A 20,992-nucleotide genomic window follows, 5' to 3' on the forward strand; every position below is an offset into this window, starting at 1 on the left:
TAACAAAATTGATGAAGGAGAGTCGAGGGACGTAGTAAACTTGGTTTTTCAGAAGGCTTTTAATAAAGTCACCCATAGGAGGTTGATTAGCAAAATAAAAGCACATAAAATAGGAGGCAATATACTGGCATGGATTAAGGATTAAGGCAGAAAATAGAAAGTAAGAATAAACGGGTCATTCTCGCATTGGCAGGCTGTGACTAGTGGGGTACCGCAAGGATCAGTACTTGGGCCCCAGCTGTCCACAATATATATCAATGATTTGGATGTAGGGACCAAACGTAATATTTCCAAGTTCATGGATGATACAAAGCTAGGTGGGAATGTGTGTTGTGAGGAAGATGTAAAGCGGCTACAGAGAGGATTTGGACAGAGTTAGTGAGTGGGCAAGAACATGGCAGATGGAATATAATGTGGAAAAATGTGAGGTTATCCATTTTGGTAGAAGGGACAGATGTGCAGAATATTCCCTAAATGGTAAGAGATTAGAAAATATAGGTGTACAAAGGGACCTGGGTTTCGTTGTCCATAAGTCACTGAAGGCTAACATGCAGGTGCAGCAGGCAATTAGGAAGGCTAATGGAATGTTAGCCTTTATCGCAAGAGGATTTGAGCACAGGAGTAGTGAAGTCTTGCTTCAATTGTATAGAAGCTTGGTTAGACCGCACCTGGAGTAGTGTGTGTAGTTTTGGTCACCTTACCTCAGAAAGGATATTATTGCCATAGACAGAGTGCAAAGAAGGTTCACCAGACTTGTTCTGGGGATGGTGGGACTGTCTTCTGAAGAAAGATTGGGGAAACTGGGCCTGTATTCTCTAGAGTTTCAAAGAATGAGAGGCGATCTCATTGAAAGCAACAAAATACTTAAAGGAATAGACAGGGTCGATGCAGATAAGATGTTTCCCCTGGTTGGGGTATCTAGAACCAGGGGACACAATTTCAAAATAAGGGGGAAGTTACTTAGGACCGAGATGAGGAGAATTTTTTGCGAATCTTTGGAATTCTCTACCCCAGAGGGTTTTTACAGTCCATTTTTATGTTTTTTGCTAGATTGCATTTATATTCTATTTTCCCTTTCTTTACCAGTTTCTTGGTATTACTTTGCTGTATTCTAAAAACCTCCAATCCTCTGGTTTACTACTATATGTGGCAACTTTATAAGCCTTTTCTTTTAATCCTGTACAGTCATTGAGTTTGTTTAAGGCAGAGATTGATAGATTTCTGATTAACAATAATGTAATGGGTTATGGGAATAGTATGGGTAAAAGGCATTGAAGTGTTCGATCAGCTATGACCACATTGAACGGCAGAGCAGGCTCGACAGATGGATGGCCTTCTCCTGTTCCAATGTTCCTCTGTTCCGAAAAGGTTGTGGCAGCTTGCAATTGCAAGCCCCAACCTCTAAGTGTCACTGTGCAGCAGTCTAAGCTTGCATCAATAAGCAGCCATGTTGGTATATGTAGGTAACAAGGAAATAAGATTAATTTGGATGTAACTTGTATTTTCATTGTTGTGCCTTTACAACTCTGACAGACTAAATTGCATACCAGCGGTTAACTATTTTTCTGTCCATAAAATGCTTCAAATCTACCTGTAGCCTGCAGACAATCGGTCTTTCAAGTCAACCACCCTCACAAATCCAACCATCCCATCCCAACCACCAACATCATCCTTCAGTATCAAGCTAAACTGATCTTCCATGTCCACTGAGCAGCATCTTGTCCCTAATCTCCACACCAAGAAAACCTCACCCAATTTCCACAGGATTTTATTTGTCTTTTGTCTCTCTTGAACCCCAGCAGGCACCTCTAGCACATTCTCCTGGTTTGAACATTTTACCTTGTTTGCTGCCTTTCACCTCTCCTTTGAAATCCACATATACTACCATCCACCCAAGTATAGCCACTCAAATAATACACTAAGTCTCTCACCGAGATAACTTCAGTGTTTACCACCCCCATTCACAGTAAAAACTGACTTCTCTCAGTGATTTTAACCTCTATTTCATGTCATCTCTTCTGAGTTCACTGCCCTCATATCTTCCCTTAATCACTCCCTCCATTTGAACTCCCCTACCCATACTTACAGCCATCCCCTCAATCTTGCCATCCCATGTGACCTCTCCACTGCCATCTTGTCAATCAAAGATAAGCCCACCTCTGAGCTCTTCCGTATATTCCTCTCTACTCGCATCCCTCTACCCCACTCCCAACCCCATTTATTTCTGCTGCCATCCCTTGAAAAATATCTCCCTCAAGTTGCTTACAAATACACTTTAAATTTCCCAACCATCTAGCTTTTGGCCTCCACTACCATCCCATCCCCCACTCTGCCAATATGCTCAATCACACCCTCACCTCCATCTCTGATACCCTTGTCTCCATTACCCTCTCTCACCCTGGTCATTCGCCGGTATTGTCCTCAGTTCTTCTCCCTTCAGTATGTGAACATAAGAAATAGGAGCAGTAGGCCACATGGCCATTGAGCTTGTTCTGTCATTCAATACGATCATGACTGATCTTGGGTTTCAAATCTACTTTCCTCCTCACTCCCCATATCCCTTGATTCCCTATGAGACCAAAAAAACCCAGAGGGGTTTTTTAAATACATAAAGAACAAGAGAATAACTAGGGAAAGAGTAGGGCCAATTAGGGACCATCGAGATAATCTGTGTGTGGACACAAAAGATGTGGTACAGTCCTCAATGAATACTTTGCGTCAGTCTTCACAATGGAAAAGGACGACGCAGGTATAGACATCAGGGTGGAGGACTGTGAAATATTAGAGGAAATTAACACAGAGAGAGAGGAGGTACTAGCGGGTTTAGCAGCTTTAAAAGTGGCTAAATATGCAAGCCCAGATGACATGTATCCCAGGCTGTTGAGGGAGGCAAGGGAAGAAATATCAGGGGCCCTGGCAGCAATTTTCAAATTCTCTCCGGCCACAGGTGAGGTGCCAGAGGACTGGAGGACTGCTAACGTTGTCTCACTATGAAAAAAGGGAGGAAGTGATAGACCAGGAAATTACAGGCCAGTTAGTCTAACCTCGGTGGTGGGGAAGTTAATAGAAAGAATTCTGAACGACAGAATATATCTGCACTTGGCGAAACACGGATTAATCAGGGATAGTCAGGATTTATTAACTGAAGGTCATGTTTGACAAATTTGATTCAATTTTCTGAGGAGGTAACCAAGAGTGTTGATGAGGGTAATGCATTTGATGTGGTCAACATGGACTTTAGCAAGGCTTCTGATAAGGTCCCTCATGGCAGACTGGTCAAGAAAGTAAGAGCCCATGCAAAGTGGCATGTTGGATCCAAAATTGGTTGAGAGGCAGGAAGCAGAGGATGATGGTACAGGGATGTTTCTGTGATTGGAAGTTTGTTTCTAGTGGGGTTCCACAGATCTTGGTGCTGGGGCCATTGCTATTTGTGGTGTACATAAATAATTTGCACTTAAATGTAGGGGGTATGATCAAGGAGTTTGGGGATGAAAATTGGTAGGGTGGTAAATCGTGAGGAGGATAGCCATAAACTGCAGGGGGATATGAATGGGCTGGTCAGGTGGGCAGAGCACTGGCAAATGGAATTCAAGCTGGAAAAGTGTGAGGTAATGCACTTGGGGAGGGCTAACAAGGCAAGGGATTACACTATGAATGGTAGGACCCTGGAAAGTACTGAAGATCAGAGGGACCTTGGTGTGCATATCCATTGATCCCTGAAGGTAGAAGGGCAGGTAGGGAAGGTGGTTAAGAAGGCAAATGAGATACTTGCCTTTATTAGTCATGGCGTAGAATACAAGAGCAGGGAGGTTATGCTGGAACTGTATAAAATGCTGGTTAGGCCACAACTGGGGTACTGTGTGCAGTTCTGTTCGCCACATTATAGGAAAGATGTGATTGCACTAGAGAAGATGCAGATGAGATTTACCAGGATGCTGCCTGGGCTGGAGGGTCTGAGCTATGAGGAAAGGTTGGATAGGCTGGGGTTGTTTTGCTTGGAGCAGTGAAATTTGAAAGATGACCTGATAGAGGTGTATAAGATTATGAGGGACATAGATTGGGTGGATAGGAAGAAACATTTTCCATTAGTGGAGGGGTCAATAACCAGAGGGCATAGATTTAAGTTAAGAGGTAGAAGGCTAAGAGGGGAACTGGGGAGAAATTTCTTCACCCAGAGGATGATGGGAGTCTGGAACTCTCTGCCGGAAAGGGTGGTTGAATTAGAAACTCTCATAACATTTAAGAAGTATTTAAATTTCACATGCATTGCCACAGACTCCAGGGCAATGGGCCAAGTGCTGGAAAATGGGATTAGTGTACTCAGATCTTTGTTGACAGGCACGGACACGACGGGCTGAATGGACTCCTTCTGTGCTGTAAACATCTGAGTCAATCCCAGCCTTAAATATTCATCATGAAGCATCCACAACCCCCTAGAATAGAGAATTCCAAAGATTCACAACCCTTTGAGTGAAATAATTTCTCCTCCTTTCATTCCTAAATGATCCTTATCCAGAGACTGTGCCCCTGTGTTTTAGATTCCCCAACCAGTGGAAACAATCTATCCACCCTATCAAGCCCATTCATAATCTTGTATGTTTCAATGAGATCGCCTCTCATTCATCGAAACTCCGGAAAATATAGGGCCAATTTATTCACCCTTTCATCATAGGTCAACTCCCTCATCCCAGGGATCAATTTAGAGCACCTTTGCTATCCTGCCTCCAATGCAAGTATATCCTTTCTTAAATGTGGATTAAATTTGGATCCAACGTGCCACAAAATTGCACACAGTACTCCAGATGTGGCCTCACCAAAACCCTGTACAATTGTAGTAGGACTTCTTTATTCATGTACTTCAATCCCCTTGCAATAAAGGCCAACGTGCCATTTGCCTTCTGAACTGTTTGCTGTAATTGCATGCTAACTCCTTGTGTTCCTTGTATGAGCACGCCCAAGTTTCTTTGAACATCAATCTTACAAGTTTCTCACCTTTTAAAATATATTCTGCTTCTTTATTCTTGCAACCCAAGTGAATAACTTCACACATCCCGAAATTATACTCTATCTGCCATATTCTTGTCCACTCACTTAACCTGTCTATATTTCTTTGCAGCCTCTGTGTCCTCCCTACAGCCTACCTTCCCATATAGCTTTGTATCATCAGCAAACTTAGATATATTACTCTCAGTCTCTTCATCTAAGTCATTAATATATATTGTAAATAGCTGAGTCCCCAGCACTGACCCTTGGGGCATTCCACTATTTACTGCCTGCCAATTTGAAAATACTCCATTTATGCTCACTCCCTGCTTCCTGTCAGTTAACCAATCCTCTATCCATGCCATTACTCCCAACTCCATGAGTACTTATCTATTAACCCTTTGTGTGGCACCTTATCAAATGCCTTTTGGAAATCCAAGTATAATTCATCTACTGGTTCCCCTTTATCTACTTTACTAGTTATATTCTCAAAAAACTCTAATAAATTTGTCAAACAGGATTTCCCTTTAGTTAAAACCATGTTAACTTGTTCTAATCATATAATGCTTTTCTAAATGTATTGTTAAGACTTGCTCAATAATAGATTCGAGCATTAACTAATGACTGATGTTCGGCTAACTTGCCTGTAGTTCATTGTTTTCTCACTGGTTCCTTTCATGAAAAGTGCTGTAACATTTGCCAACTTCCAAACTGATAGGACTGTTCCCAAATTTAAGGAATTTTGGAAAATCATAACTAGTGCATCCACTATCTCTGCAGCTATCTCTTTTAGAATCTCAGAGTGTAGGCCATCAGGTCCTGGGGATTTGTCAGATTTTAGTCCCTTAAGTTTCTCTAATACTTTTTCTCTGCTGACATTAATTTCCTTAATTTCCTCACTCTTTTTAGCCCCTAAGTTACTGTCAATTTCTGGTATGAAACTTGTGTCTTAGACTGTGAAGACAGACGCAAAATATTGTTCATTGTCTGTGCCATTTCCTCATTCCCCATGATAACTTCTCCTGCTTTGCTTCCAAGAGACTAATGTTTACTTTAGCTATTGTTTTCCGTTTACAAACATACGAATCAGGAGCAGGGGCAGGAGTAGGTCAGTTGGCCACTCGAGCTTGCTTCACCATTCATTAAGATCATGGCTGATCTGATTGCAGCCTCAACTCCACATTCCCACCTATCCCCGATAGCCTCCCTTGTTAGTGAAGAATCTATCTACCTCTGCCTCAAAAATATTCCATCACCCTGCTTCCATCACTCTCTGGGGAAGAGCATTCCACAGACTCACGACCCCCTGAGAGAAAAAAATTCTCCTCATCTCAGTCTTAAATGGGACACAGTCTTAACTGTGTCCCCAGTTCGAGTCCATCCCACAAAGGGAAACATCCTTTTAGCATCCACCTTGTCAAGTCCCCTCAGAATCTTATATGTCTTAATAAGATCACCTCTCATTCTTCTAACCTCCAATGGACAGAGGTTCAGCCTTTCCTCCTAAGATAACCTCCCTATCCCAGGTATCAGTCGAGTGAACCTTCTCTGAATTGCTTCTTTCCTAAATAAGGAAACAAAAACTGTGCACAGTAATCCAGATGTGGTCTCACCAACCCCCCTTAATAACTGTAGCAAAACATCCTTACTTTTATATTCCATTCCCCTTGCAATAAACAACAACAGTCCATTCCTATACATGCCTTCCTAATCACGTATATACTTGTAAAAGTACTTACAATCAGTTTTTATATTTCTGGCTAGTTAATTCTCCTTCTATTTTTTCCCTTTTTAACAATTTTTTGGTAGCCCTTTGCTGATTTCTAAAACATTTCCAATCCTCAAACTCGCTACTACTTTTCACAAGATTGTAAGCATCTACTTTCAATCAAATACTATCATTAACCACACATGGGTCTTCCTTGCTTAGCTTTTGTTTTTCAAAGGAAGGTATTTTCGTTGAACATTTTGAATTGTTTCTTTGAATGTCTTGTACTGTTCATTTACTGCCATACCTTTTATTCATTTTAACCAATTAGCCTTTGCCAGTTCTCCCCTCATACCTACGTCATTGGCTTTATTTAAGTTTAAGATTTTTGATTGTGATTGGAGCACGTCACTTTCAAACTTAACATGGAATTCAATGGTATTATCATCACTATTTGCAAGAGGATCTTTTACTAGGACATTATTAATTAACCCTGCTTCATTACATAATAATGGACCTAACATAGCTTTATCCCTAATGGTTCCACAATGTATTACTTCAAAAAACTATCACAAAAACATTTTACAATCTCATTTTCTAGGCCACTCTTTAATTGTCCCTGTTTATATGAGGATTAAACTCCCCCACAAATATTACATTGCCTTTGTTACAAGCTCCAATAATTTCTTGTTCAATGCTCTGCCCTTTAAAAGATTAAGGGAACTTCTCAGGTATTGTCCATCTCCCCTGAAAACTGCTGTAGCAATTTTACACAATGCTTTAGTCTCAGTGCTGCAAATAGCACTCATGAATTTCAACCCAAGGGAACTTCATTCTGACTTGAAACAAATAAACTTATTTGGCTTGAGAAATGTGACTGTACCAGCTCAAGTAATAAAGGAGAATTGACTACAGGTGGATTAACCTGAGGATAAGATTATTCATATTTATCACAAATTCGCATAGTATGTGTTATATTCCTTTCTTTTCTGCTTGATTATAATTTTTAATGATCTGACAACTTTCCATTGTTGTTGCCTTACTAAAGGGTGTGATTGGTGAAGGTTGTGCCCTGTGATAGTGCCTCATAAAGGTAACCTTAATCTGATTTGATTATTCTCAATCAAATATGATCACGTGGTGTTGCCAATCTGAACACTGCTTATCCACGTATTAATCAAGCAAGAATAGAGTTTTCAGATGATTAAGGATCTGATTATTAGCTCATTTTTAATCCACAGAGGTTATCTAGCAGCTCTTGGATTGAAGAAGCTGATCAAGTTGAGAGTAGATATGATTTCTCACCATCCATGGCGGATTGTTCCTCAGATTCATCAGGGGACGGAAGGCATGATTGTGTTGTCTCGGCGCTCGTTATCAACTGCTTGGATAAAGAATGGTAACTCCAGCTCTGAGCAAGTGTGGACCTGAAATAGTTGATGGCAAAGTCAACCAAAACACTACTCGGCAAAAAATAGGATACTAAAATCGGGTGATTTACTCAAAGTGATAGTGAAAACTTCCTAGCTGGGCCCACTGTTATAAACAAACTGTCTTATGTGGCTCAATGTCAAATTTTGTTTTTAAATCAATCTTTAAATGTGTTGATTTATCTACATACTTCAATTTGTATTTACAGTAACTACAGCATATTCTATTTTTGGTTTTTCAAAATGTTTAATCTGAAACTACGGACGACAGAGAACATCACTTGGCCAGGGTTCAAAGGCACCAACTGGAAGTGTGCTTTCCTGCGTGTTGGCTGAGAGCAGGATCAGTTTTGTAAATGCAGATGTTGGGGATCTGAAATAAAAACACCTTTTATGGGAGTTCCAAAGAAGAGTCATATTGGACTTGAAACATTAACTCTGTTTCTCTCTTCACAGATACTGCCAGACCTACTGAGTTTTTCCAGCACTTTTAGTTTTTATTTCCGTTTTATCAATATTGTGCTCTGATTGAATAGCCTTCCAACACTCATTAACAAGACTAACATGTGAATAATGGCCATTTGGACAGAATGCAGGCTCTGGCCCCAGGGTAGGAGAACAGAAGACAATTGGTGAGAGAACAAAATGAACACATTACACAAAGGACAGAACCAAGTACAAATTAAAACAGTCTCTATTCAAATGTATGGCCTGTTTTTCATCTCTTCTCATAGCTAGTGGGTAAATGCCTCACCTAATATTTAACCACATGATCCAGGCTGATACAGATTGAATCCCTTGTCTAGGAAGAGACAGCCCATCTCTATTACGATTGCAGTTTAGGAACTTCAACTGCCACTAGGTTAGGTAAAGGCAATAATTCAGCCAGAGTTTCTGCTCCTGATTGTAAGTCAGTGATCACTGCTGGCACACAAGTATTTGTGAAAGCCCAGTGTGAACAATATTAGCTAGGTTGTGAGATCCATTCACTGTTGAATAGCCTAGTAAGGAACTAAAGAGTGGCAGCAACCTGTGGCTGGGACTTTAGGTGGAGGTAATAGCCCCGCCCACAGGCCATAATGTCAGGGGTAAGTCCTCCTCCACTGGCCCTAGAAGCCACGGTTCAATTTTACGTTGTTCAAGCAGTTAACTGATTGCTGTCACAGCTTTTGCCTCTTCCAGGCAGGATATTCCATCTCCAAGAACTGCTGACCAATCGGAGGGCTGGCCAATCGGAGGGCTGGCAGCTCTTCAGTCCCAGCAGTGCCAGCAGGAGTGGTGGCCGCTGCTGGGACTGCAGCAGTTCCCAGACCAGCGATGATGGAGCAGGCCTAGAGTGCAGCTAAGTAGGGTCAGGGTAGACCTGGCAAGGAAGATGGGGCTAATCGCGAGGGTAGGGTGGGGGCTATTCCACTGGGACAGTCCTTGCTGTTGGGGGGATGACCTCTGTGGGCCACAGGGTGCATGATCAGGGGGAAACCGGCCACCTCCCCCATGAACTCCCTGGGAGGATGCCAGATTTTACCAAGTGCCCATCTGCAGCTGGTAAAAGGGCTTCAATTGGCAAAGGGCAGATAGGCTGCCTGCCACCTTTTTTTATTTATTCATTCATGGAGTGTGGGCATCGCTGACTAGGCCAGCATTTATTGCCCAAACCTAATTGCCTTTGAAAAGGTGATGATGAGTTGCCTTCTTGAACTGCTACAATCCATCTGTTGTAGGTACAACCAGAGTGCTGCAGGGAAGGGAGTTCCAGAATTTTGACCCAGCAACAGTGAAGGAATGGCAATATAGTTCCAAATCAGGATGGTGTGTGACTTGGAGGGGAACTTGCAGGCAGTAGTGTTCCCATAGACCTGCTGTTTTGGTACTTCTAAGTAGTAGAGGTCACTGGTTTGGAAGGTGCTGTTGAAGGAGCCTTGGTGAGTTGCTGCGGTGCATCTTATAGATGGTACACACTGCTGTCACTGTTTGTCGGTGGTAGAAGGAGTGGGTGTTGAATTGGTGGAAGGGGTGTCAATCAAGTGGAATGCTTTGACCTGGATGGTCTTGAGCTTCATGAGTGTTGTTGGAGCTGCCCTCATCCAGGCAAATGGAGAGTATTCCATCACACTCTTGACTTGTAACTTGTAGATGGTGTTCAGGCTATGGGGAGTCAGGAAGTGAGTTACTCGTCGCAGGATTCTCAGTCTCTGACTTGCTCTTGTAGCCACAGTATTTATATGGCTAGTCCAGTTCAGTTTCTGGTCAATGGTAACCCCCAGGATGTTGATAGTGGGGGATTCAGTGATGGTAATGCCATTGAGTGTCAGTGGGGGATGGTTGGATTCTCTCTTGTTGGAGATGGTCATTGCCTGGCACTTATGTGACGCAAGTGTTACTTGCTAATTGTCAGCCCAAGCCTGAGTATTGTCCAGGTCTTACTGCATTTGGACGTGGATTGCTTCAGTACCTGAGAGGTCACAAATGGTGCTGAATATTGTGCAATCATCAGCGAACATACCCACCTCTGACCTTATAATGGAGGGAAGATTATTAATGAAACAGCTAAAGATGGTTGGGTCTTGGACACTACCCTGAGGAACTCCTTCAGCGATGTCCTAGGATTGAGAAGATTGACCTCCAACAATCACAATCATCTTCCTTTGTGCTAGGTATGACTCCAGCCAACTGAGAGTTTTCTCCCTGATTCCCATTGACTACAGTTTTACTTGGGCTCCTTGATGCCACACTCAGTCAAATGCCACCTGATATTAAGGGCAGCCACTCTTGCCTCACCTCTTGAGTTCAGCTCTTTAGTCCATGTTTGGATCAAGGCTGTAATGAGGTCAGGAGCTGGGTGGCCCTGGTGGAACCCAAACTGAGCATTATTGAGCAGGTTATTGCTGAATAAATGCCACTTGATAACACTGTCAATGACACTTTCCACCACTGTGTGATGATTGAAAGTGGACTGTTGGGGCCAGGCTGGATTTGTCCTACTTTTTTGTGGACAGAACATATCTGGGTGATTTTCCGCATTGCCGGGTAGATGCCAGTGTTGTGGCGGTACTGCCGAAAAAAGAAACTGACAAAGACCCATTACTTCCAGGAAAGAATGGGTTACAATTGAAAAGGAAATGAGGTAGAGAGTCCTAGGATGTGGATTCATGATTGTATCCCATATTTCCTACAGTATAACAGTGGGTGGAATCTTCTGCTCTCACTGCTGGTGAGCTTGGAGGCGAGAAGGGAACATAATTAAGTGGGTGGTGGTGTAGCTAAACCTCACCACCTTTCTGCCCCCACTGGAATTAAGTTCTGGGCAGGAAGGCCCTTGGACAACCATTCCGACCTGCCACTAATTGAGGCCCTTAAGTGGCCAATTAATGACTACATCAGGGCCTCATCCCGCTGCTACTGTTATTAACCCAGCTGCAAGTGGGTCTGTCACCATGCAGCGTATACACAGGTGAAATTGTAAAGGCCACTTGTCACCTTGGGGGTTTGGGGAGCGGGGGGTTCCTCGATCAAAGGCACTGATCAAGAGGCTGGACATTGGGAAGGCAGAAAGGACCTGAAGAGAGACACTCCCCTTCCCTTGGTTCTGACACCCGCACCCCCCACGACCCCTAGCCCACAGAATGGCCCCCTCCCCCACATTACTTACTTGTAGCCTGGGTCCTCCACAATCCTGGGACTTCGGGGTGGGGTCCTTCTGGCAGCAGCCACAGTCTCCTCAGTGACGCCCTATGAGCGCAAGAGCTGTTGGCCTCTGATTGGTCAGCACCTCTTGCTAGGCAGGACTTCTGCCCCCGCGGTCTTGATTTCAGGGGACAGCCAGCCGGTGGCCTCGCCACTTCCTGATTGGCTTGTGGTTCGGCAGGTTTTCTGGAAAGGAGGAACCTTGGGTTTCTCGCCAGCTCTCCAGTCGACAGGCGAGATCCCCGGTGCCTCTAAAAGATTCCACCCAGTGACTACAATTCAAAAGTTCTTCATTAGCTGCAAATAGCTTTGAGATGTTCAATGCTCCCCACAAGGCAAAAACAGTAAAAACTGGGAAATAAGAATACTGGTCTGAACTGTTTTTTCCTTCTGAGCCATGAAAGGTGCTATAGCAATGCAAGCCTTTCTTTTTTTCTATTCACACACATATGCTGAGATCACATGCCAAAAGGAGGGAGCAATGGTTTGCAGTCACTTTCCCACTTGACGGGAGTGAAAATCCTGCCCTGGGCTGCCACAGTACACTTTGTAGTTCTCAGATTCAGGCCAACATTGACAAAAGCCTGTCAGCCAAGGTTGCTGGATGGCATAGGGAGATCCATGAAACATTTGAGGAAGCAAATCTCATCCCTTCCAAAAATGAATCCTGGTGAAATGAAATGTAAACAAGTTAATGATTTTGTTTCTAATGTTGACTAATTCCTGAATTAAATCTCACTCAGGACGATGGATTGCTTAGTGATAAATAGAGTTAGAGATTTGTGCAATGTTGCTCTTACCGGTGAACTTCAGGAGGGGTGCGCTGAATTTTGGTGCTTGCTTCTATAACTTCTTTCGCAACTCTCCCACTACAATCAATGAGATAAATATGTAATTTTATGTAACGTCTAGTTTCTACCTTTGAAAATAATGACATTTACTAAAGATTTTCAGAAATCCAACACAGTGTAAGAGATGTCTAGACAGGAGCATGTGTTCCTAAACAAAACCACTTACACTAATCCTCCAACCCCTCACCCACTTACTTTCAATTACTTTGTATTTCTTCAAACAGCCACAAATGTTAAAGCAGGTTTTCAAATTATTACCAATTTTATTTACTTTTCCTCCTCATCTCTTCTGAAAGTACCAACAATGGAACCTCTCCCAAAGAGTTATTCTTCATCTATTCAGTCCCCACAGTAATTTCAGCCAGCTCACTGGGGGTTGGGGCAGGCATTGAGTAGCAAGCATCACAGCTGATCCTTTATTCAGCTGATGTCCATTCATTCACACTTTATAATAGTGGTCGCTGTATAGCAGTCAAGAACACAGGCTGTTTGTCCCCTGCCCCCAGGTCAATTTTAGCAGTCCTACCACCAATGTGCATGAGATTAGTTAATTCAAAAATACCAGTGACTAAATTTAGAACCAAGTTATATGTATGGATTAGCATTATATGGTGTTACTAATTATAAAATCATAGGTTTAGTCCTATGCTCAGCAAGTGGCCTCAAGAGTTCCCACTACCAGTCCAGTGTATCAGTGGTGGTCAGTAAGCAGGTTGGTTCCTTCACACACTTCTCAAATCACCTTGAAAACCCGATGTTGCTCTCAATATTATTTGTCTGCCTTTTCAAATTCCTATTAACCATCAATGTCTTTGCTCACAGAGCTCTAGAAATTTGACTCCTTACAGGATCCGGCTTTTAACAATCCATTTACTTATCAAACTAAAGAATCTTCTTTGACCCTTCTTGCTCCTATCCATAGCGCACTTTTCTAATACCCTGTTAGCCATTCTCCCGACACCTGACCTCTCTGAAAGGTGTCCCGACCATATCCAAAAGGTTACCTGAACTCTCCAAATGGATACCCTATTTCTCTAAAGAACTCCAATAGGTCTAGACCTTCTACTAGGCCTAATTTGCACACATCGTATTTCCCGCTCCCTCCTTATGAAAAACAGATCAGATGGAAGGCAGCTGCATTTTAACATGTACAGCTATCTCCATGAATCACAGGTGTCCAAAGTTTGACCCGCATCCCCACATGCAGCCCCCCCCCAACCCCACCCCCCCCCCCCCCCCCCCCCCCACAACACACAGCAAAAATGGTGGGGGCTGGTTTCTGGGACATGACTTCCAGATAATGCATCATCATTATATTGTTTCTCTCTAATCCTTATACCAAAATGCATCACCTCACACTTGTATTAAATTCCATCTGCGACATGTCTGTCCATTCTGCAAGCTGACCTATGTCATGTTGCAGGCAATTCATATCATCCTCACTGTTTGCCACTCTCCAATTTTGGTATCATCTGCAAATTTTGAAATTTTACTCTGTATTCTAATATCCAAGTCATTTATAAATATCAAAAAGAGCAGTGATCCTAGCACTGACCCTCAGAGAATACCACTGTCTATCATCCTCCATTATTTTAAAAAAAACCATTTACCCCACTTACTGTTTTCTATCCTTAAGCCAGTTTTTTTTATCCAAGCTGACTTTAACCCTCCTATTCTATGAGCCTCAATTTTGTTAACCAGTTTTTTATTAGGTGCTTTATCAAATGATTTGTTAAAATCCATATAGACAACATCCATTGCATTCCCTTCATTAGCTTTCTCTGTCACTTCATCAAAAAACTCAATTAGGTTAGTGAAACACAATCTGCCTTTTTACAAATCTGTGCTAGCTCTCCTTATTTAACTCAAACCTCCCCGAGTTCCTGTAAATTTTTTTTGATTCTAGTTTCTGAAACTTTACCCACAACTGATGTTAAACTAACATCATGTGTGAACTTTCCAGAGGGTGAAGTTGCAGATGAGTCCTGCTGCAGGGCTCAGGTAAGGAACTGTTGATTTCAAATAAGGTCTTTAGTTAAAATGGGAAAAGATGTAGTGTTGTAGTGTTCAATGGTCTGATTGATCAGTGTTTGATTAGGTTAGTCAGTACACTGATCTATGTTCATTGTGCTTGATTGCTTAAGTCTGCAGGTGGAACTAAAGAGTTTAAGCAATGACATCATAAGAACATTCTGGAACATTGATCTGGATTCTGGCTGAGACCATTTATGTGGAAATCCTGTAACTGTAGAGATAATTTAAAGTACTGTAACTAACCCTGTTGTAGATTTAAACTAGTGTCACCTCTGCAATACTCTGAGTTAAATCAGATATATAAAATATACAGAAAACTGGTGAACATATGACATTGCAATTTTACAGGACACTAGTCCTTGCCCCAATTGAGGCCCTTAAGTAACCAATTTATACCCAGTTAAGGGACACTTTCCATGCTGGCCTCAATTCTGAGACCAACAAGTGGGGTTCAAAGATGGGGCTTGAAGCCTAACGGGGTATCCTGCCCAGGCCTCAGGTGGGAGAGGGGTGGGGGATGTGCCTTCATTACTGTCCCCGTTTCAAGATTGGGCACAACCCCAGGGGAGGTGATGGTGTAGTGATGTTGTTGCTGAATTAGTAATCCAGATATCCAAGGTAATGCTCCGGGGACCTGGGTTCGAATCCCACCAAGGCAGGTGGTGGAATTTGAATTCAATAAAAATCTGGATGTAAGAGTCTAATGACGACCATGAAACCATTGTCAACTGTTGTAAAAATCCGTCTGGCTCACTAATGTTCTTTAGGGAAGGAAATCTGCTGTCCTTACCTGGCCTTGCCTACCTTTCAAAAACAGTCCCCAACCCCCCTCACCCACTGTGATCTGTGGCTCCAGGACTTTGATTCTGGGGACTACTTGTAGTCCCAAGAGTTGCCAATGCTCCCGGTGGTTGGGACTACAGAGCTGCCAGATGACTGATTGACCAGCAGCTCTCTGAGGCATCATAAGAACATTCTGTCCATGTGATGATCAGCAGTCCCACCTCCCACCAATTAATGCCTGAAAGTGTTACTCTGTTACTATGTCTTATAGTTCACAGGTGGTAGCTGAAAGGTACAAATTTGTCCTCTCATCTTTTTCTGTATTTTAGGCCAGGATATTGAGGTCGGTGAGCGGGAGGCATAACTCACAACGTGACCCCGCATCATTTAAAGTTTCAGGTCGGTGGGGGCGCAGCCGAATCAGCTGTGCGCCCGCCGACCTGTCAATGGCCAATTGAGGCCATTTAAAAACTAATTCAAGTAGTTACTGGACCTGCCCGTCCAACCTTAAGGTTGGCGGGCAGGCTGGGAGCCCTGGCAGGCTTCAGAACAAGCACGAAACCTCATCCATGGGCGGGATGAGGTTTCATGAAGGTTTTTTAAAATTTAATAAAAGCTTGAATAAAAGTGATGGACATGTCCCAATTCATGTGACAGTATCACATGAGGGGACATATCAGGGAAATTTTATGTTTGCGCATTGACCATTTTTGAATTTGATGCCAATCTCCGATGCAGCACTTAGCCTCAGGGAGATGAGTGCACTCTTTTGTGCGAATGCGCAATAGAGTGCACTCCTGGCTTAGGGAATCCCCCCTCCCCCCGCCCGCAGAGGGAGCACATAGCACTTCCTGGCAGGCGTCATGCTGGGCAGGCCTTAATTAGCCCGCCCACATAAAATGGTGGTGCGCCCCCAATCTGGGGCACCAATTAGAGGTGTGCCTGCACGTGCCCACTCCTACACTTCCCCCCCACCCCCAACGGGGGAGAAAATTCTTCCGTCTGTTTCTCTCCTCATAGCCTACCTGAAAATGGGACTTCTGAGCATTTTATCTCCATAAACAGTTCTTATTTTCTTTCTCAGTGACAGTGACAAATTTGCTGAGAATTATCAGTGCAATTAAAGTAGGAGATCTTAATCTTCAGTTGGGAGCACATGATCTCCCATCAGAGTCTTCCATCACATGCATGAAAGTTAGCAGTCATTCTCACTATCCACTATCCTCTAAGTACGTTATAGTGTTCGGCCTATTTCCCAGTTACATCACAAAGAAAAAGAAAAATATCCTGTAATATTGTTTGTGGTATATATGACCCGGGTGTATCGGTTGTATGTCAGCCTTATAAGAAATGGTACTTTTCAGAATATTCTAGAATTATTTGTTAGCAACAATGCATAACTTTAAGTTTAATTTATATTTTGTATTTGAGTGTTGAGAAAGGTGAAATCTGGTTTTTGTTTAATTTAGAGGATTTTGTGAGCTGGGTGCTGGGAAGCCTGGGGCCATGTTTGTATACATGCATTTTTAATGAGGTTTTACAACTCTTGAAGTGAAGAGATGAATTACCAAGGGTGAGTACTTTAGTGAAGTTAAAAAAAACAAAGTAGAAAAAACTGTGCTGTTGCCTAGTGACAGGGGTCCAGGGACCATACAGAGAGACAGGGAAACACAGCAGACTGATCAGTTAGTATGTGTATATACCAGAGAGTGCAGGCAGAAGGCTTAGCCTCTCTAATAAGAAATCCTGCAAGTCTGCTGTAGAACTGAGCTTAGGGAACTCGTGTTTGCTCTGAAGTTGAAGTGAAAGTGAGTTTAGATTGTGGTTTCTAGGTGTTTCAGGGAAAGATACCAGCTGAAACAAAGCATCTAGTGATTCAAATTTTCTTTTATCTCAACAACTCCAGGAGTTTGCCGGAAGAAAACTGTTTGAAACAGAGCTAAACCAAACAAGAAACTTTGTTGTTAAAACGGTGGTAAATCTTCACTGGGGTTTTGTGTCTGTAGGAGTTGTTGAGATAAAAGAAAATCTGAATCACTTTCTGGCATCTGTATTGAAATCTTTCCAACCTTTTTGTCTCGTGTAATATAGTTATTTATTTCTTTTTAATAAACATTTCAGTCTTTGTGCTTATGGTACACTGACAGACTCTTGTGAATGTGTTCAGTAATTGACCTCTATAGTTTCTAAAAAAAAAGTTAGGATCTACCAAACCAGGTTTCATTCTGGGATCTGGTTTATCCAGTATTGACATCAGCTGGGATCATAACATCTAATAGAATTAGCAGGCGTGGTATGAGGCCATCTGGTGGAAGGCTGTTTTGTTTCTCTCTATGGAAAAACACAAACATTCCCTGACGTCAGTGGCTGAGGCAAAACAAAGATAATAGCCAAGGAGACTGGTGCCTTTGGAGTCTCACATCGAGGTCTCTTGGTACAAGCTTCCGTGTTGACATTCCTGAGTCAATAGGACAGCATCTTATACCCTCTTATCGAAGCAGGAGTTAACAAATGGCACCCAGCATTGGATAAGCTAAAAGATTACATTGAGCCAAAGTGATGGACAAGGGGAAGTGACACCTTGAGTACCTGTCCTTTGGTCATTGATTAGAGGATTGACGTAGGGTAAACAACCAGCCTCTAGAAAAAAATAAATTAACTGGTGCTTGGAAGGAAAGTGGGCAGTCCTTATCAGATGGAGGAAGATCAGGTGAAGAGTTTCCTAACACTTTGCTAGAGAGCAGAAGACTGCTGCCACAAGCTAGAGATATCAATGCCCACTCTACACTGTCCATCCATTCATCCTCCAAGACTGGTAAATCATTCTCACCTGTCACGGATCATATGCTTTTTCTATCTATTTAGCTTATGCATCACTTTTTGCTTGTTTGTCCCCACAATCACACCAACCCCCTCCACTTCTCTCTCTCTCCCCCCACCCAAACCCACCCACCACTCCCCCCCCCACACACCTTAAACCAGCTTATATTTCAACTCTTTCTTGGACTCGAACTCAAGTTCTGTCGAAGGGTCATGAGGACTCGAAACGTCAACTCTTTTCTGCTCCGCCGATGCTGCCAGACCTGCTGAGTTTTTCCAGGTAGTTCTGTTTTTGTTTTTTCACTTTTAAACTGTTGCTTTTTCATATAGTACTTAATAAAGTATTTTAAAATCACTTATGAGCTTGACCCCATTTTTGGGTAATCTGTGATTCCCGAACCTGAACGTTATAACATGTAAAAACATGTGAACCTGTAACTTCAATGAAAATTGATTACTCTGATCTTAAGGCAAATCTGTAGTTTCTACTCTCAGGGAACTCAGGGATTTGGACCTGGGAGTCACTCAGTTCTGATAGTAGTTTAGCCACTGCCTGTATGGCAGGTCTCTAAGGTATTATAAAAAACATTGGCCGGAATTTTCCAGCCCCTCACACCGCAATATTGGCAACGTGAACGGAGATTTCAATGGCTCACCGGCCCCGCCACGGGGGGAACCTGCCATGGGGGAGCTGGAAAATTCCGACCAGAGATTGCTAATTGTATTTAGGACCTTAGGGCAAAGATAATTGTGCAAAGTATTTGTTTGAGCTATCTTGACATGACAGAAAGGCTTACCTGAAACGAAACCTCCTGCCTTTGAAGAAGATGTTACTGCTGGAGACACTTTTGATCTGACTAGATTTTTCATACCTATAATGTGAAAAAAAAAATCATTAGTATTTGGGGTGATTGTGATCCTTTTGTCAAAATACCAAACAAAATCTATGTCTGCCCAAAATACTGAATATTTAGGACTAAGGTTCACTGCTTCTACATTTGTCAGATATTGGGCAGATCAGAGGTTGGGGATTCTGCTGTGAGTAAATCACTTCCTGACTCTCCAAAGTCCATACCAGGCACAACTCAAGAGTGTGATGGAATACCCTCCACTTGCCTGGTTGAGTGTGCTCCAACAACACTCAAAAAGCTTGACACCATCCAGGACAAAGCAGCGCGCTTGTTTGACACCTCATCCAACACTTTCAATATTCACTCCCTCCTAGATGATGCACTGTAGCAGCACTGTGTAGCATTTACAAGATGTACTACAATAATTCAACCATCTAGAAGTACAAGGGCAGCAGATATTTTTGAACACCACCATCTGCATGTCTTCCTCCAAGTCTCACACCATCCTGACTCAGAACTATATCACTTTTCCTTCACTGTTGCTGGGTCAAAACCCTGCAACTCCCTCCCTAACAACACTGAGAGTGTACCAATACACATGGACTGCTGCGGTTCAAATGGCAGCTTACCACTTTCTCAAGGGCAGTTAGGTATGGGCAATAAATGCTGACCTTATTAGCAATGCTCATTTTGCTCTGTCTATAGCATGCTGCTTCCACTGTTTAACATGCTTGTAGTTCTACGTTGTGTCTTCGCCAGGTTAGCACCTCATTTTTAAGTATGCCTGATGCTGTCCCTGGCAAGCTCTCCTTCACTCCCCATTGAGCCAAGGTTGCTCCCTTGGATTATAAGTCCAAAGAAGTCTTATTACAATTACACATGGCCATGCTAAGCCCCAACTAGAGTACTGTGTGCAGTCTGGGTCTTCTTACCTAAGAATGACATACTTTCCCTAGAGGAAGTGCAATGAAGGTCCACTGGACTGGTTCCTGAGATGAGGGGATTATCCTGTAAAGAGTGATCGAGTAGATCCAGTATTCCATGGAGCTTAGAAGAATAAGAGATGATAAATGCCATGAGCCTAATTGAGGACCTGGATGCAGTAACCTAAAAAGTTGAATGACCTCGCTCGAATGGTCAAGGTAAGTGAATGTTTCCTCAAATGCAAAATCCCACCAACTGCGCACTAGTCTCACACACTGTTCAATCCACCTTAGCCCCATCATTCACCTACCAACAATCTCTTATCAATCACGTTCCACAGCTAATATTCATAGTTTCACCTCATTCTCACATGCTTAGCAATGCTCCACATCCCACAGCCGCCACAAGCTGCCAGCTATTCAAGCATGGAAGCCCATGAAAGAATTTTTAAAAACTTACTCCGATGGAGGAGATGGCAGTCGCCAGCATTGGAGCGGTCATCAAGGCTGTGCACAGCAGTGGCTCTGAAACCATCAAAGATGATGGTATTCCCATATCTAATTCTCCTTTGAGCATCCCACTTCCCCATCCTGCAATCTCCATTTTTTCTTTCATGGGATATGAGTGTCACTGGCGAAGCCAGCATTTATTGCCCATCCCTAATTGCCCTTGAGAAGGTGGTGGTGAGCTGCCTTCTTGAACTGCTGCAGTCCATCTGATGTAGGTACACCTAAAGTGCTGTTAGGGAGGGAGTTCCAGAATTTTGACCCAGTGACAGTGAGGAACAGCGATGTATTGGAGGGGAATATGCAGATGGTGGTATTCCCATGCATCTGCTGGTCTTCTTCTTCTAGATGGCAGAGTTCACGGGTTTGGAGGGTGCTGTTGAAGGAGGCTTGGTGAGTTGCTGTTATATAACAAGCT

At 42.9% G+C, this 20,992-nt stretch overlaps 1 protein-coding gene across 1 annotated transcript in view; it reads right to left on the minus strand.

The window, feature by feature from the left end:
* frmd3 (FERM domain containing 3) overlaps positions 1 to 20,992 on the minus strand; it is a 320,905-nt gene that overhangs the window by 35,168 nt on the left and 264,745 nt on the right. The window contains exons 11-13 of the mRNA XM_041185271.1: positions 19,091 to 19,165; positions 12,606 to 12,674; positions 7,997 to 8,118 (exon numbers count right to left, since the gene is read on the minus strand). Coding sequence (XP_041041205.1) covers positions 7,997 to 8,118; positions 12,606 to 12,674; positions 19,091 to 19,165 — 266 coding nt within the window. The remainder of the gene's footprint in view (positions 1 to 7,996; positions 8,119 to 12,605; positions 12,675 to 19,090; positions 19,166 to 20,992) is intronic.

Source organism: Carcharodon carcharias, chromosome 4 (genome assembly GCF_017639515.1).
Source record: "Carcharodon carcharias isolate sCarCar2 chromosome 4, sCarCar2.pri, whole genome shotgun sequence".
Lineage (NCBI taxonomy): Eukaryota > Metazoa > Chordata > Chondrichthyes > Lamniformes > Lamnidae > Carcharodon > Carcharodon carcharias.